Source organism: Lycorma delicatula, chromosome 3 (assembly GCF_047948215.1).
Source record: "Lycorma delicatula isolate Av1 chromosome 3, ASM4794821v1, whole genome shotgun sequence".
In the NCBI taxonomy this organism is placed as follows: Eukaryota; Metazoa; Arthropoda; class Insecta; order Hemiptera; family Fulgoridae; genus Lycorma; species Lycorma delicatula.
Genome location: NC_134457.1, coordinates 45,686,655 through 45,705,573, shown reverse-complemented (window position 1 = coordinate 45,705,573; position 18,919 = coordinate 45,686,655). Strand labels below are relative to the sequence as shown.

At 30.3% G+C, this 18,919-nt stretch overlaps 1 protein-coding gene across 1 annotated transcript in view; it reads right to left on the bottom strand.

Moving 5' to 3' along the window:
* Tsp (Thrombospondin) overlaps window positions 1-18,919 on the bottom strand; it is a 194,993-nt gene that overhangs the window by 60,919 nt on the left and 115,155 nt on the right. Inside the window, exons 10-12 of the mRNA XM_075359724.1 lie at window positions 15,590-15,690; window positions 12,688-12,909; window positions 8,363-8,512 (exon numbers count right to left, since the gene is read on the bottom strand). Of these exons, the coding sequence (XP_075215839.1) occupies window positions 8,363-8,512; window positions 12,688-12,909; window positions 15,590-15,690 (473 nt within the window). The remainder of the gene's footprint in view (window positions 1-8,362; window positions 8,513-12,687; window positions 12,910-15,589; window positions 15,691-18,919) is intronic.

Genomic DNA, 18,919 nt, shown 5'->3' with positions numbered 1-18,919 from the left:
TTATGTCACACCAGTTTCATGTTTTACAATCAAATGTATGCAAACATTATGGGACAAACAATTACATTCATTTCATATAACACATGTGGAAGAGTTATTTCCACCTGATTTTGATAAAGAGATGAAATTCTATTGATGGTTAATTAAAAAATGTGATCATCCTAATTACCTAAGTAATATTCTAATTACTGTTTTACAAGAAATGGCTTGTAAATTATCAAAACACTCACACTTGGGCAGAAGAAAATCCCCATGAGTTGCTACAAGTTATTTCCAAGATACTTTTTCATTTAATTTGTGGTGTGGTTGTAGGCCTTTTTTTCTTTTTTCCAAGGCTTAATGAAGAGCAGTATTTGCATTTTTTGCAAACAAATCTGATGGAACTCTTGGAAAATACTCCACTTGCAGATAAAGTGCAGATGTGTTTTTCAGTGATTACATACTGCTTACTACTGTCCTGATGTGATGAATTATTTAAAGAAAACATTAGTAAGCAATGGATTGGTTAAAACCGAGCAGTAAAATGACCACCTTGATCTTCTGATCTCATGCTACCAATCTTTTTCCTTTCAGGTTGGATGAAGTTGTTGGTCTATTCTGCTGGTACTTGCACACAAGAAGAATTGGGACATCATATAATATAGAAGCTGGAGCTACTATTAGGAATAATAATGATGTTATTAAACGTGCATTGTTAGCATGGATTCACAGAGCTGAACTATGCATTGAAAAGAATTGTGGTCATACTGAGCAACTGCTTTAAAGAAATGATTGCAGCTTTATCAAGTAACAATTTTAGTAATTAATAATTTTTAGAAAAAGAATGAAACGTATATGATTTTTATTGTTTGAAATCTATTTTTTATTAATATTTTTCTGTTATTCATAAGTTTTCTATTTGTTTTCATTTAATTATGTTGTTCAAACATTGATGAAATTTATTCCGTTTCAGATTGTATCGCTTTAATAATCTAGTTTGGGTGTTTTGTTTCTAATTAAACTTGAACTTCTCAAATTTGAGTTTAATTTTAATAGACATTATTTAAACCAATTTTCTCAGAATTAAATTCTCTAGAAACTTAAATAGAAATTTTTATTTATTTATTTGTAAATTAACAAAGCTATTTTGTTCCAAACCTGAAGAAGTGTATTTTCTGACAAAACCTTTTCATGTTTTACCCTGTTTTTATTAAAACCTAAGTGAGATAGAGGTCCGGGACCACTTTTATTCAATTTTTTAGATAAAAAATCATAAGAAACCACCAAATTTACGCCTCTATTTATACCCCAAGAATTTTAGTATGGTTTAATTTCAAAGATGGAGCAGAAAAGAGAGGTAAATGTTTCATGAGCTGAAACTTGCCAACAAATCGTTTTCTGATCTGTGTTTATATGAACTTTTTTCTTATTTCGGGCTGTAGAATCATATCCTGGGAAATAGATTCCCTTGCTATTCACCTGTATATTAATGTGAACTTTACTTCATATTTACTGTATTCAATTCTCTATTACTTTTGGAATCAGTAAAGATTTAAGACATCAGATTCACTTATGTCTAGGCTTACCATATGTTCGGGATTAGCCTGGAGAGACCTGGCTTTTTAGTGCTGTACAGAGTAATCCAGGGTTGCAAAAATGTCCAGGATTTGAGAACTTTATGACTGGCAAGGATTTTTTTTAAATTTTAGACCTATATGTTCGACATCGTGTTTTCAAACATTCTCTTACGACCGTGCATCTCTCAGCCAACCATGGAGCAAGCGCTGATGTCGATTTTGACAGAGATGTGGCTACCAGTCTCACTACATTTTTTTACTTAGTCATTTGGCAACACAACAGGGACAAAGTGATGAATGTTCATTGTTGAAGCAGGTAATTCAAAACCAAAGGGTGGGTTGTGGTTCAAGTTCTGAAAAATTACCAGATAATATTGAAGAGAAGTGGAAAGCAATTTTTAAGGTGTTTCAAGAGACTGATATTTCATGTTGCAATTTTTCTAAAGTGGTTGAGTTTGTGATGTGTTTGCCTGGGACATCTGCTCAAGTTGAGAGAGTATTTTCAATTACGGGGAATATTTGGTCTGCAGAAAGGGGTAGACTTTCAGTATCTATTAAACATCAGCTAAATCTTTAAAATTAGTTCAGAACTTTCTTGTGAATTTTATGATGTAATTAAAATAACAAACTATTTCTGAAAAAAGTCATATCTAGTGAAAAATACAACTGAATAAATAAAGTTTAATGTTTCAGTAAACTGTTCAGACTTTCAAGTAATTTCAAAAATAGTTCCTGCCTTGGACCCAAAAAAGTATGGTAAGCTTATTTATGTCTATATTGATTTTAAAATTACTTACATATAAAGTACAGTTAAAGTCAAAATAGAATATTGAAATCGTTATTCATGCATTTGTTACTAACTTGAAAATCTGTATTTAAAATTTTATCTTTGCTAGCCTGACAGAAAAACACCACAAAAATTCACAGAATTAATTAACTTGTTTGTACTGACAGTTTTCTAAAATGAACTTACATTGGAAGACAGTTTTCCTTATGATTAGCTAATTAAATTACATGCTGTTAAAATAAAATTGTAAATCAACACATATAGAAAAAAATAAGTAATAATTAAAATATATTCAAAAAATATTTTATTCAAAACATGCATATTTAATAAAAAAATTAGCTGATAATCTTTATTAGTGATTTAAATAAAATTAAAAAACTTTACATAATGTGCCAGTTTGAAATATGTTTTTTTCATTTCTTCAATTCCTTTTACTATTTTATCAAATCGTAACATAAAATATTTCTACATACAAATCATCAATTTTTAAGCTTTTAGATATTTTTAGATATTATGCCGCACTAACATGCAACTCTTTTAACAAAGTTCTTGCTGTAATACACACATCTTTTATCAACTAACAATTACACTAAATAAATCAACACAGTAAATCATTTGAAACAGATAAATGTATATGCACCCAAACACATCCTGACCCCAAAAGAGAAGACACCCACCATGTGACATTTTCAGTCGCCACACCACCCCCTCCATACCTAACCTTGATGGGCTTTACTGGAGGTCATCTTCAAAAATCTCAGTGGTAGACATATTGCAGTCTTGCCTCGACCAGGATGCCACCAATGCAAATGTCGCAAGTGACATTCTAACAAATGTAAACATGTAGAAACAAAACACATCTCAGTTAGTCTTAAAGAAGACTGAATCCACAATCGTTGAATGAAGGAACTGAAATCACCTACACCTACCAGAGGAGGTAAAAATGAGTCCGACACACTACTTGAACTAAAACTAAAACATAAACCATAACCAACATAACTAGTAAAGAATTAACAAAAACAAAGAAACAAGAACAATAAAAACAAAAGAGACAAAGGGAACAAAGGAAGCCCAGCAGAGACTAAACCCCCTCCACAATCCTTTTTTTGCTAGATAAACCATGAATTTCTCAACTATATACCATTTGGCCTGGTTACCCAGTTCTGTTGCAAATTCAGCACTGACCCAAGAATCTCCAATCAACAAATGATCTCATTACGCTTCTTATTGCACGTGAAAAGTGTCACCTAACATCCCACACTGCAGGCATAAACCCATATCAACCAGGTTGAATCTGCATGCTTGCCCTGAAAAGCACTATTTCCTGAAAGAAACTGTGTAATATACTTATTTAAGGAAATCCAGGAAGTATACTGTAAGCACCTAATATCTGAGAAGAGATCATGTATATACCGCCCATCTTTGTCTAATCCCATTTAGCTTACCATAAATCAAATCCATGCTGCTCGATTTCCCAGATCTTTTTGGAAGTCAATTTACCCAACTTCCTAGCAGTATAATGTTCCTGCCTTTCTACCGCAAGAATACAATATTATTGATTGGTTTCACTCTTGCAATCACCAAGATCACCTCTTATGAAATAGTTCGGTAACCACATATTACCATCAGCAATATAAGTTGTTGGGTCCTCAATAAAATATTCCGGTAACTTTGAAATTTTAGCTTCCCCACCCAAACAGGCGTTGCATATAGCATAATAGTCTTGCACTTGCATTTGAATAGGATGTTCATGGTCTTAAAATTAAGACCCTAATCAGGATTGATCACACATTGAATTCTGAAGAAGGCACTACAGGCCTTCTTCACGATGTATTGAAGGTGCTTCTTGAATTGCACCTTCTCATCCTGAAACACCTCGAGGTACTTCTATGTCTAAACACATTTAATACATTGGCCTGCCATCGAAACACGAGCTTGCTGACTCACAGCCAAACGGCCTTTCCAAAAACAGACCATTTAAAATATTAAAAAATCAAACATACACTTAGTGACATAAAATGCATAATTAACATATATCAACGAACAACGATATTTCTAATACTTTCAGGAAATTATTGCTAATACTTTGCCATTTTCTAAACAACAAATAAAATTTATCATGCGGAATACTACAAAACATATGTAGAAAAACACAATTCAGGAATTAAAAAATTAAAATACCATAATTGCACTAAATACTTTATAGCATGGACCAGATGCACATTTACTGAGACACAAAGATTACATATAAGCACTACATACAACAGAATCAGATTTTGCAAAAATCATCTTATAGAAAATGAAATAAATACATAGATATTAACCACAACATGCATATTCTACTGTAAGCACATAAAAACCAAGATCTCAATGCACTTGAAATGATATGAAATTTATTAACAAGCAAAATTTGATAAAAACTATATTCTATATAAACAAAAAACACATAGATTAAATATATAGTGTGTCCATAAAATAATAGTGGGGTTTCATACGATCGTAGTTTTGGAACAAAGCATGACAGTCATGAAATATATATCAAAAAGTAGAAAAGCTCTCCAAGAACTGTTCAGTAGATTTTGAAATGGACTCGTTTATTTAGTTGCCATGTAGGCATCACATTAAATGTTATTCAACCACTTGCCATACATAACAGAGAACATCCAGTGTAGTGGTAGACAAAACAGCTTCAGTGATCCTTTTTTTTTAAATTGTTCTAATTTATTATTTGAAAAAAGAACATTTGTGTCTGTACATAACTCTACAAATAAAAATCAATAGTGATAAGATGCAGAGGCCATAAACTAGACTATCCAATGTTCTCATCCGATTCATCGCTGAGAATTTTTTCAGTTAGGTAATCAGCACAAATGCGGTAAAATATAGAGAAGCTCAGTCTAATTGAAGAATGCGAGTTCTCCATTATATTGAGCACAGTACCCTTCAAACAAATTCAGGAAGTTGTTTCTTTTTATAGTTATTTCAGTAAAACAATAGGGACCAAAAATTCTACCTCATCCAATTGTACAGTACACTAACTTTTGTATCATATTGATATTCCATAATGGTTCTTATAATTCAGTTCCCCATATTTGAATATTATATTGAGGTAGGTATACACCTAGAATTATGAAAGATATCTCCATCAATGAAAATAAGTTGTTTAAAAGCGCCCCACCATGTTCTAATCTATGCACAATTCTAAAGCAAATTAAAATTATTTATGTTGTAGTGTAGATAAATTTTATTTCCAGTAAAGAATAGATGATTTTTAAAACATTGCGAATAGTTTTTCTGCAAATGCTTAAATTTGATTTAATACTTAAATAATAATAATTTGATTCATAATAATAATACTTAAAAAACTGAAATAATAATACTTAAATAATAATAATTTAATTAATCAATAATTTGATTTAATACTTAAACAATGATTTTTTGGGGCTACACAAAAAACTTATTCCCACAGCTACAATGGTCTCATAGTCATCCTGGATGTAACTGTTTCAGCTGACTATTTCTTGTGAGTTGTTTGTCTTATCAGTCAATTTTATTTTTTTGTGGCATTGAATACACATTTCCACACAAGATTATTATTAATCAGTTACATACTTAAAAAGATTCTAACTGGATAATTGGCATTAACAACAGAATGAGGTCGTGCATTGTCATCCAGGAACAAAATTCCAGATGACAGTAGGCCACAATGCTTACTCTGTATGGGATGCCAAAGCTTCATCAAGGTCTTGCAATATGCAGCTGAGTTTATTGTTGTCCCTTTGCACACAAAATTGACTAACAGGACACCATGTCTATCCCAAAACACAATTGCCATAATCTTGCATGTTGACATTGTCTGTTTGGCTTACACTTTCGATATGTTGTGTGTCACCATTCCACTGACTGCCACTTTGACACTGGAGTGTTTGTGAAACCCTTGTTTTGTCCCCTGTAATAATGTGGGTCCAAAGGTTCATCTCCTTCCTCACTGTATCGGCTCAAAAATGTTAAAGCACTAACTATTCTCCTTTTTTGGTGTTCTTCAGAAATCAGCCTGGAAACCCATTACGAGCACAATTTTTTGAACTAAAAAATTTCAGAGACAATTTTGTATAGCACTGACCTTAAAACTTGTGGGAATATCAACAAAAAAGTGGATATCGTGTATTGTCAGTTTTCATGAATTTTAGCATCAACTTTGCACACCAAATTGTCTGTGATTACAGAAGGTCAGTCTGATTGTGGTTCATCATGGACATTGTCCTGCTCATCCTTGAATAGTCTTACCATTTACGCACTTTGCTGTCACTCGTTGAATTAGACCCATAACCTCACGTATCTGGTGATGAATGTCTGCTGCTGACATGTGCCTTGCAGTCAAGAATCTAATCACAGACCGTATTTCACAATTGGTGGGCTGCTCAATTATTTGAAACATTTCAACTTCACAATATAAACAGTACACAGTGATGCTATGACTGCAAATGGCGTCTGCATTTGTGCAAGGGATGCCAGGAGCCAGGGCGCACGTGTGTTTCAACAGCCACGTAAAATTTACATATCTACAGCCACTCAGACCTTACTTGAAAAATAGCCCTTACATAACTGACTCAAACTTAGCTGACTCAAAGAACGCATCAAACCTTTCTCTATGCTCTAGTCAAGGTAATATTGAGCTTCATGTGACTATCATACTTATAACACAACATATATTTGCTGGTATTAGAACTTGTTTAAGTATTGAAAAATTGTATAGTTTCTCATCATTTTGACATTTACATCATGTCTCTCATGCTTTATTCTAAAACTATGCCTGTTTGAAATTCCACTACTATTTAACAGACACACTACATTTTCAATCAGTTAATTTTTAAAAAGATTCTAACTACTTAAGATGAATGGCATTAAGAACAGCATTACTAATAATTCCACACCATAGAAGAAGATGAATAAACATCCAAAATTATAAATTGATAAATAATCTACAAGCAAATTTACAAATGTTTAGAAAAATATTTATTTTATTTACATTTGTTTTTACTAATAATATTTTTTAATTTTATTACAAGCAATAGAAGAATACAAAGATGACTTACCATATGAATTTATCCCTTTGTTCATTCAAAGCAGTTAGTATGAAGGTTATTTTAACAAGAAAACGAGTAACCATGTTTTAGAAGAAATAGTAAAAAATTTTAATTTATGTGAAATTGTAGAATACATAGCAAAATTAATTCATTTGTTATGAAGCCAAATAAAAACCATAGGACTGGAATTATAAATTAATTCTGGTTTAATATTTTCCCAAAAACTACAGTTTTGATTTTATTGTTTATAATCTTAAAACTACAATATATCTTTAAATAAACTGCAATAAATAATGTAACAATAATAATAATAAAATAAAGGAAAACTGATAACAGAAATGTAGTGCAAAAGTAGAAATTTATTTTTAGAAGTATACAATGGTTATAAAATAAAATATTTTTTTGTTAGAAACTCATTATCAATTAATAATTAATTTGAGGTAAATTGGTAAAGGCTTTGTTATATTTTACGGAGATTACCAATTACTCTTAGTAATATTATTAATTATTCTCTACTATATGAAAATGTTTTTAAATGTTCAAATGGTATTTTTTTTATCCACTATCCACAGTTGTTTTTCCATGAACCGTGTCCATTAGTAGTATTGGACTGGAATAGGCACATATGAATGTGATTACTGAAAGGAAGAAAAAGAAAAAAATATTAGACTTTTCAGGAAGTCTTTGTAAATTTCAGTGATACAGATTTATAAAATATTGTACTTTTTAATATATTTACTTTACTGTCTATAATAATAATAATATGTATAATAATATATGGTATGTTTGTATTAACAAATCATTTTTTTGTATAAATTAGAGTTAAGTATCGATAATAATAAAATTAAAAGGTTAGTGCTGTAGCTTTATTCTAAATTCAATTTTGCATATCTGCTATTAAAAATAATTATAAAAAATCTGAACCAACAAACCTTGCATTTGTAACTACGATGACCTGATCTAATGCACTCAGCATTGACATCACACTGTGTCCCATCTGGACAGAGACCTGGTTGATTTCGACAACCGGTTGTTTGATTGCCTATATAACCAGCACGACATGATCCACAACGAAAAGATCCCTGAAAATTCATAAGTTTATGATTATTAATAAATAATGATTCATTAGTGATTTTTAAGTATTTTCTAATTAATGTTTCGGCTATTTGAAAGTAAACATCACCCAATTTAAACAATTCTTTTATGAAAGTATTATAATAAAAAATGTTTTTACTAAACGTTCATACCTTAGCCTACAAATCACTGTCTACATTAAAATATTTGTTATAGTAGCCACAAACTACTCAAACACTTTCACAATTCTCCTTTACTATTAATTCATTTAATTTACTGTATTTGAAAGCTCATTCAATTCATCATCTACTTGCTAATCTGTATTTATCACATTTATTACCACATGAAATGTGGTAATGCTTCATTGTATGAAGCATGAATGAAAACAGTAACCAAATTATCCTGTCAAATGACATGTGTTTGTGTTGTACTGCTTTCTGGCAGCAACACAAGTTCTGACAATATGACCTCAGCTGCCCCATCACAGTTGGATGGAGCAGTGTGATTTTCAGAGAATTCTATAGCAGCTTATGTAGTAATTGTTTACTGTGATGTAAAGTCAATTGACAGGATTCTGATCTCAAAAGATCACAATCAACAAATTATGTGCAAATAGATTTACAGATCTGTACTTAACACTCACAAATATTGCACTCTATACATTTGTAGATGATTTTACAGATCAATAAATGGATTTTGATTGTTAAATGAACATCAGTAGATAATTAAAAAATTAGAAAGTAGAAAAACCTAAACACAAAAAATTAGAATAGTAATAACTAAATAAACAATAATTATGAAGAATCGTTCTAGACAATTTCTTCCTAACTTTTATCTCATTTAATTATTTTATTATTAATATTTGGTTTCTAAAGATGGCTGGATTATAATCAGCTTATTGTGGATTTAGAAATTTTTTGGAATGGTTTCCAAGCATTCTTGTTTACAAATGTGGTTCTTCAAGTTGTTAGTGGTAATTGAGGATTACCATGAATGCTTTCATTATTCATATTTGTTCCACTGTGTTAATACAACTTTGCACCATCTTTGTACATTTTTTTCACCCATTGCATTAACACCTTAAACAAGTAGTTGTCTTAAATTTCAGCTGGTATTATTTTTTGAAAGTCAAAAAGTGTACTACTGTCAGAATTTCACAGTTAGTTGGAATATCAATTAATTTTAAAACTTTGTACCTCATATAAAAATCACCATAAGCCCTTTTGGGAAGTGACTACACACAATACTGATAAATTGGTTGACCACAGGACCTGCAGAGCCTGTGGTCAACCCAGCTCCACCAAAAAATTATTTTCAAATAGCCCTTACTGGCAAATGAATGCTTCTGCAGTTTATTTATTTATTTTTTATTTTTAGTCCTATCCTCATGAAAACTGACACCATGTTAACTATCCATACTGAAAAATACTCATTCCCACTAACACTGAATAAGCACGTTGTTCATACTAAAGCTGTTCATATGACTGTGACGACAGTAGCACTAAACCTGGTACGTAAGTATACTGCACATATTGTGCATGCACTTATTCAAATGCTTTTGTTTGACATGAATTAATTAGAAAATGTTTGTAGATGTCATTTTATGATGATTTCACCAAATTACATTAAAAAATTTAAACACAATATATTATAATGTGCAGTATAATTAACGTCATTCCTACCTCTGGGAAACATTTAAAACAAAATTTTACATAAACGTGTATGTGTTCAAAATGGTTTGCTTTAAAGATGCAATTAGAGAAAAGTTTTGGACAAATTTTTTTTATTAAAGTTAAAATAATACTACACTAAATTGTTAGAATAAACAAATCATGGGGAAAATTTAGTGGTTTTTATGACATTCAAATTGACAAAATAGGAAAAATTAGAATTTCAGAACTGTTCTTTTTAACAGTTTCTGAGATAATGATAAGCTCAAAAATTGTAGTCAGAAACACTTTTTTCAGTTTGGCACAAATTAACTTAATTAAATTGTCAATAAAAAAAAATCTTTTCAACAACTTTCAAAATTTATAGAAAATTTAATTCTGAGAAAATTGATATATATAAAGTTTCCAAAACAAGAACCCACTTCTTAATAAAAAATGACATCTTCTTCAATATAAACATTCTTTTTTTTTCACTTTTTTCACTACATTAATAAAATAACTTTAATGTAGATAAAAAAAATAACAAAACTACTGAAAAAAAAACTAAAATAATTATTTAGTATGCCAAACTGGAGATACTAAAAGAAAATGAAAACAGCTATAAAATTAGTTTTAATTTCTGGATCATCATTGCTAAGATTATTGTTTCATTAACTGAAACCTCAGAAGCTATTCTTTATTTGGCTGGAAACTGAAATAAATAGTGTGAAAATATAGTAGGATGCTTATCCTTAATATGTAATTACTACTATTATTAAATTAAATAAATATTTTATTCTGGCCTGTACATAATAATACATAATATAGGTCACATTCAGAGTAGATACATTGATAGGTAGATATACAACTCCAAAGATAAAAAAAAAGTCTCACAATATTTGCTTGGATTTATCAAGGAAAACTGTTTGATAAAGTCTTAATCAGAGCAGCATCTCAAAATTCACAATTAATTATAAAATAGCATCTCAGCCTTTTATCTGGGGGTTGGTTTTCCCAGATTGGAATTCCAGCCAGGCATGGCACTTTTTATATGCTACAAAATTCTATTTCCACATTCTCACAAACAAGCTTCTCTGTAAGCTTCTATGGTGAATTATTTCAAGGTAAAAAATAACATAATAACAATTATTATTTAAAAATACAGGCAATTTGAAATAAAATTAAGATAAATGAGTGAAGATACTGAATACACAAAATACTCATATAAATAATAAAAAATTAACAAAATGTATTTCACAAATGTTCAAAATAAATCCTAAATTCAGAAGTCATTAATGAATATTATTTTAACATATTATATAAATATTAACAGGATGCAGAAAATTCAAGGTTTATTTTAAAATTGTTAATTAGTATTACTTAAAAATTCGTTAATAAAGTAATTATTGTTTTTGTAAAAGATAATATTTTTATTTATTTTAAATAAATTGGTGACAAACTATGACAAAATTGTACTCTTGTGTTCTGACACAGTTCTGTCAACAGTGGCAACTACAGAGAATTATCACTGTAATGATATTTGCATCTTAATGAAAATTATTTTAACACATTTATGTACATGTTGAATGGAATGCAGAATATTCAGGATTTTTTAAAAATTAGTGTTATTTTAAAAGATTCATAGACAAAATGGCAAGAGAAACACAATAAGGCCCTTTCTCATAAGCCGAAGTACTGTGTTGAATTACACGAAAACAGTTCTGTTGGCCAATTTACTGGATAATGCATCTTTAAGAATAAGTTAAAATTTTTAATTTTCTAAATTGTGGTCTATATGATTCACACTTATTGGTACAAACAAATCTGACAGCCCATTTCTATATCTTGAAAACCATTTTGAAAAAATTCATTTTTGAGGGAGCCCCAATTGATGAGATTATATTCCAGACAGAGAAAAGATAAATGATAAGCATAATAAATGTTTAATAACAATAACAAACTTAGCATTTTATTAAGAGACTTTAGTCCCAGGTTACAAAGGTTAAAGAAACTATTTGGTATGGCTTCCCCTCTAAAACGAATCTTCCAATAAAAAGTAAAGAAAACGAGTCATTGGAAATAAAACTTATTCATCTTCCAATTGATTACCTATTTTCATCAAAAACAAATAATGAATAAAGTTATATAACAAATCTTCATTTTCATTATTAAAGTAAAAGTTATAATATTCACCTTCTGGAAAAATGTGAAATGAAAAAAGGATGAGGTTGATGGACTACATATTGAAAGCACCTAGAATTAGTGAATTTGTTTGTAGAAGGAAGCATAGAGGATTAAAATAGTAAAGGAAACAATTATAATGTATAAAACAGATAACTGAGAATCTACAATGTAAAAAGAAGAAAGTTGATGCTAAGATGTGGGTACCAAAATAAAAATAACTGATAAAAAATAAAATAAAAGAATTAAATTTTCATATAAATTTCATAGTGTTAAATAAGCGTAAATCGGAAGATTTAAAATTATTTAATACAATAATAAAAATTAAATTTAAGAAATAATTATAAGTGTACCTCTGTATTGATGCAAACAGAGTTTGGTGCACAACCACCATTTCTACCATCAGCACATTCATCAATGTCATGACAACGTTGCCTGTTTCGAACTGCAAACTCAAGACCAACACCTTCTAAACCTGGAGAGCCAGTGAAACCTGGAGGACATGCTTCACAACGGAATCCTGGCACCAAATTTGTACACTTTACTCTAGGATCACAGGGTTCTGCTAAGTCACACTAGAAATAAATAAAAAACCTTTTTAATTCTGTAACTTACAGAACCAATTTTCTTAGAAAATTAAAATTAACCTGAATAATTTTAAAAGGGACCAGCCAGTAGAATCTCTAAACCAGGGTAAAATCATTGAAATTATAATGAGGTTGATGGCTCTTAATCATCATACAAGAGATGTAGCTCAGCAGTTTCAGTCTGTAATGGTATGTGTTCCACCCCAAGGAACATTATTAGGTAAAATGAATAAAAAATAGAAATTGTTATTTCTTTGTTTTCTATATAGTTCATTTCGTCTTTATAAAAGAGAATTTTTTTTTCTTTTTCCTGTTTAGCCTCCGGGAATTACTATTCAGGTATTACTCCAGAGGATGAATGAAGATGATATGTATGAGTGTAGTCTTGTACATTCTCAGTTCAACCATTCCTAAGATTGGTGGTTAATTGAAAACCAATCACCAAAGAACACCGGTATCCATAGTCTAGTATTCAAATCCGTATAAAAGTAACTGCCTTTACTAGGACTAGAACGCTGGAACTCTCAACTTCCAAATCAGCTGATTTGGGAAGACGCATTCACCACTAGACCAATCCACTGGGTCTTTGTAAAGAGAACTATTTTCTGTATTAGTAACTCAAATTTTTCAAATAGTATATTAATAAATTCATATTTGTTGTGAAAAAAGAGAAAATTCTGCTACTTGTCTGCAGTAACAACTTAATTATTTTGGAGTATGTAAGAGGACATGCCTTGTTTTTATCAGTTCAATGTTTGGTGAGTTCTTGAGTTCAGTTCTCACTGTTAATGATCATGCCTATTCAGAATTGAAAATGTTTGATCTGTGAAGAGTTATGACTAAATCTAAGTTTTTTTTTGATTTTATACTGAAAATGCATATTTTTTTTTAACAACGGAATTACCCATTGGCAATAAAATATGAAGAGAAGACCTGACTCGAGAAATTGGATGGAAATGAGATACTACTACATTATTTTGCTGATCCTACATTTTTTGAAGATACAATACAGTTGACTGATGAAGTTGTAAGTTTAATTTTTTGTAGCGATATCAAATTAATAACTATTTTCAGATACCTTAGCACTTACTGACATATTCTTGGTACTTTGTTAATAACTAGATTTTCTTATTGGGCTGTTAATGGCAAAAGATCTTTTTTTCCCCCCCATTCTTAATCAGCTTTTTTCCTCTTTATTTTAAATTAGTTTTCTTTTTAATTTTGGACTTTATATTGTTAAACATTTTATTTAACTATATTGTAGTTATTTCTTTTCAAACCATTTGAGAATACTACTGTGATACATGTTCCCACAAGTTTTGGTACTCTTGATTTTTATAATAAACACTAATTTCAGAAATAAAATTAAAAAATAAAGCTCTGTCCATACATTTCTTTTCAACATCAATTTTTTTTTACTTCATGACATGTTTAAATTAGTAGGCAATAAACAACAAAAAGTGAATGAACAAAAGTTAAAAGTTATAAACCACCGTGAATGAGCTGAAAAAAAGCGAATGAATGAAAACGTGTAAAGGTGTATGAGCAAATAGTACAAAGTATCGAACCAATAAACTAACACAGTGATCCAGAGAATGGAAGCAAACATATCACAAGATCCAGTTTTTAAAAATAATACTTCTCTCCATGAAATAATTATATACCTTATTATAAACGCATTAACGTTTGTTTATTCATTCACCTTAATTTCATTTGATTTTAAACTTCATTAAATGCAATTGAGGAGTGCTATGTTTTATTCACTTCACTGAATACTGCACACCTGGTGTACTGAATAGCATGTTAGTGAGTTAATAGAGGTTTTCTTCTTTTTTTAAATAGAAATATTTGAGTATTAGTGTTTGAAATTTAAATATTTTTTATTACTTCTAACCATAGAATGTACAATTAATATATCCATAGCGTTATAACTATAATTAAATCAATTATTTTGTTTTTCATAAGAATGTGTAGTGGAAAAATAATTAGTGAAGAGAATAGTTGCCAACAGATACTAACTATAAAATAAATTAGCCAGAGCTTGAAGATCATTTCCAGTTGTCAGTAATTATCCACACAACGCATATTATTGCTTAAATAAAAAGAAGTATGGCAGCAGAGGATGCAGCCAACAATGACAGTATGAAATCAAAATCCATATTTTCCGTAAGGACTGAAGTAACTCAAAACTGTAATTTTCATATACTATAATATAGTGTCAAATATACTATTTGACAAAGCTTATTCTTGACAATAGCCATAAATTAACTGCACCAGATCAATTTCTACCAGGGTTTTATGAAACTTACATACAATCAGAGTGGATTATACTCTGCATGAAGAATTCCTACATGGCTCTGAATCCAGCAGAAAGTGACACATTTATTACATCTATTGAGAACAGACAAATACACATCTTAAAATTATTAGAATGTGTCTAATGATCTTTGAAATGAACTTCCATAATCACTGTGTACAAGAACATAAGAACATGGTGGTACTTATCTGTGACATGATACAGTCATTAATGTAGCAGAATGTTTTGTTGTAATATGAATTTAGAGAATATATATATATGTTAAAATTTATTCAACAACACAAACATCAAATTTCTATCAATTTGTTTAGTTACAGATATTTAATAAAATTTTATTAATTAATAAATTACCTCATCAAGATCATGACAGTTTGTTCCATTTCCTGTCATACCAGGAGGACATGATCCACAGCGGTAGTAAGGTGGTTCAGGATAACTTACACATGATACACCTGTGAACAAGCAATCAGATTAATTTATTCTACAGCAGATTACCTAAGAACAGATAATATACCTCACCCAGTGTTTCTGATCATTTTATTTATTAAACATTTTACTTAAATATATCCCTAAACTTAACTCAAAATTTAAAGCTATTAAGAAATGAGATGGTTATTTTTAAATTGCCTATCAAGCATCATTAATTTTGAGCTTTGTATAGAATAGTTGAAAAACATCAAACCAGTCCTATTTCTTAAAATAATTTATTCTTAAAAAAATAAAAGGAACTGTAAAAAAAATTGCACCCACTAGAACAAAATAAACACTGAATATGTACCCTAAACCCTGTTTTTTGGCCCTAACTCCAGTTCCTGTGAACCAATTCACTTGAAAATTAATAGAGTTCTACTCCCAATAAGTTTGCATCCCCACCAAGTTTTGTCAAAATTGGTTAAGATTTGTGTGCGATGGAGCGGACAAATAAATTTTACATATATATACATATGTATATAAATATTACAGCACAGTAGCAATTTCCAAATTCTTTGGAAATCCGCTAATAATGAATAATAGATTTTACTATTATTAATAGACCAGGAAAAATACATTTTTATTGAAAAAGAAACCAAAACACAGACAGAAGGAAAATGAAGCAAGATAGTTTGTTTGCTCACTGTATTTATTTTGATGTACTGAACCAGTCCCTTAAGTTTGGCAAACACCTCTTGGTACACAGATACGAGGTCTGTAAATAAAGTAGACTAGTTCAGAAAAATCTTTCATTTACAATTCAATTATGCATGGACTCTATCACCTTCAAAATAGTTCCCTTGGGAACCATGCAACACTTCAAACAGTTTTCCCACTCTTCATAGCAGTGTTGGAACTCAAAAACCAGAATATCCTTCCGATGGTCAGTTACATTTTTTAAAAATGTTTTCTACTGTTCCAGTATGATGTCCTTTGAGATATTTTTTTAAAGTTGGGAACAGGAAAACGTTGCAGGGACTCAAGTCAGGTGAATAAGGTGTTTGAGGAAATACAGGAATGTTATTCTTTGCCAAAAACCCATTAATTGAGAATGCAGTGTGACAAGATGCATTGTCATGATACAGCATCCAGTTGTCTTTGATGGCTGGTCTCACATGAACAACTCTTTTCCGCAGTCTTTCAAGAATTTCTCGGTAAACATATTGATTTACAGTCTGTCCTGTAGGCTAAAACTCCTTATGGAATATGTCATTACTATCAAAGAAACAAATTAGCATGGTTTTGATTTCTGATTTATTAATTTTTGCTTGTGAAGTGTGCCACTCCTTGCTCTGATGTTTTGTTTATGGGTTGTACTTAAATATCTAAGATTCATCACCAGTAATAACATTTTTTTAGAAAATCAGGATCAGTTTCAATTCGCCCTAAAAGATCGCAGCACACTTCCACCCTGTTGTTTTTCTGTTCAACAGTGAGATTTTTGGGACCAATTTTGGACAAACTTTTTTCATGTCCAATTCGTTTGTCAAAATTTGATGGATTGTGGTGTGGTTCAAATTCAATTGTTCTGCAGTCATTCCGACAGTTAATCACCAGTCGCATCAAGACTGATTCGTTCAACATTGTCGTCACTTTTTGGCGTTAACGGTCTTCTAGAGCATGGATCGTCCGCAACTGCTTCCCGGCCATCTGAAAATGCTCTAAACCACCTAAAAACTTGGGTTCATGACAGAGTGTCGCCTCCAAGGATCCTTTTCAATTTTGAAAAAGTTTCAGTAGTATTCTCACAGAGTTTAACACAAAACTTGATTGCACAACGTTGCTCATAATTAGTTTCACTCATTTTTGTAACGCACAACAAAAACTCGTCTCATGAAAAGTTTGTTTATATCTCATGGGGCAACAATAGATTAAAAATAACAATACCTAATATAAAGCAGCTGTTCATATAACCATATGTTTACTAGTAATTTTACAGTGTTGCTACTTTTGTTGCAAAAAAAACTAGTCTCATTATTTTATTTACAGACTTCGTATATCTCACCAAAGTCATCAACCCCACACTGTTTGCCAACCATTATTGCTGTTGCTTATTGTCAAATGTTAAATAATTAATATTGAGATAAGATATTAATTTGTTTCAATAGCTTTGCATTTGAATTTTTAACTGGAAATGAAAAAAAAAGTGGTAAAGAATTGGAAGAGATGTAGCGGTTTTACGTAAAGTAGTTAACAATGACGTTATACATGTTGAATTACAGTTTGATATCTGACTTTTTAACAATGTACTTTTGAGTCTTTGACAAGGAAATATGTTAAAAACAAGAAAAATTTCCCATTTTAAAAAAAAATTGTTAATAACTGTTTTATTATTTTTTCATTTATTAGAATTTTACTTTAATTAGAATAAATTCATAAAAATTATGATATTAATTTGACGGTACTGAACATCAAATTAGATGATTTAACTTTTCATTTTAATTAATTATTAAACTAAATGATTGGTACTGAATTTTATTTAAAAGTTATTATTTACAGTTTAGTACCTGAAACTTGCATACTGGTTTCTAATTTTATGTTTTTCACACAAAAATACAAAAACAAAAGGAATCAATACTTTAAAAGTTTTTCAATACTTATAGTAAGCAATCTTTAAATGAGCCCAGAAATTGAAAGAAACCTTTTTTCTTGAACAAATATTTCAAAACAGTACCTACAGCCATCTACGTGATGAATTATCTTCCTATGTTGCTGCAATAAGTTCTTATAGTTTTTACACATTAACTGAAAATTTAACTCTAATCTAGCTACTGGCTGCATCAGAAACAAGAAAATATTCACAAATTTTGCTAACAGTGTAAACTTTGTAAATGGCATGTGAAAGTGATGTCCTCTTTGGGCAAACCCTTGACAATAGTCGAGTAAGGAAGCTCATAACTGAGAGGTTGTGTTTGCATTCTGCATTCTAGTGGCTTATTTGAACGGTTTTTTTTAAATTTTAAATTGGAAAAGTAGTGTGGTTTATTGAGATTTTTATTGTACCATAATTTCGATTTTCTGTGTGCATTAGTTTTTCATTTAGAGAAGAAATATTCTAAGTCGAGTAGACAGAGAAATACAAGTCAGTGACATCACTGCTAATAGCGTAAACAAGGACTTTGAAAATTTTTCAACAATTTTCACTGAGGTAAGCAAGAATTATTCTTAGTCCTCGCACGCTTTATAAGGGGAACAGCCTTTTCCGCTATT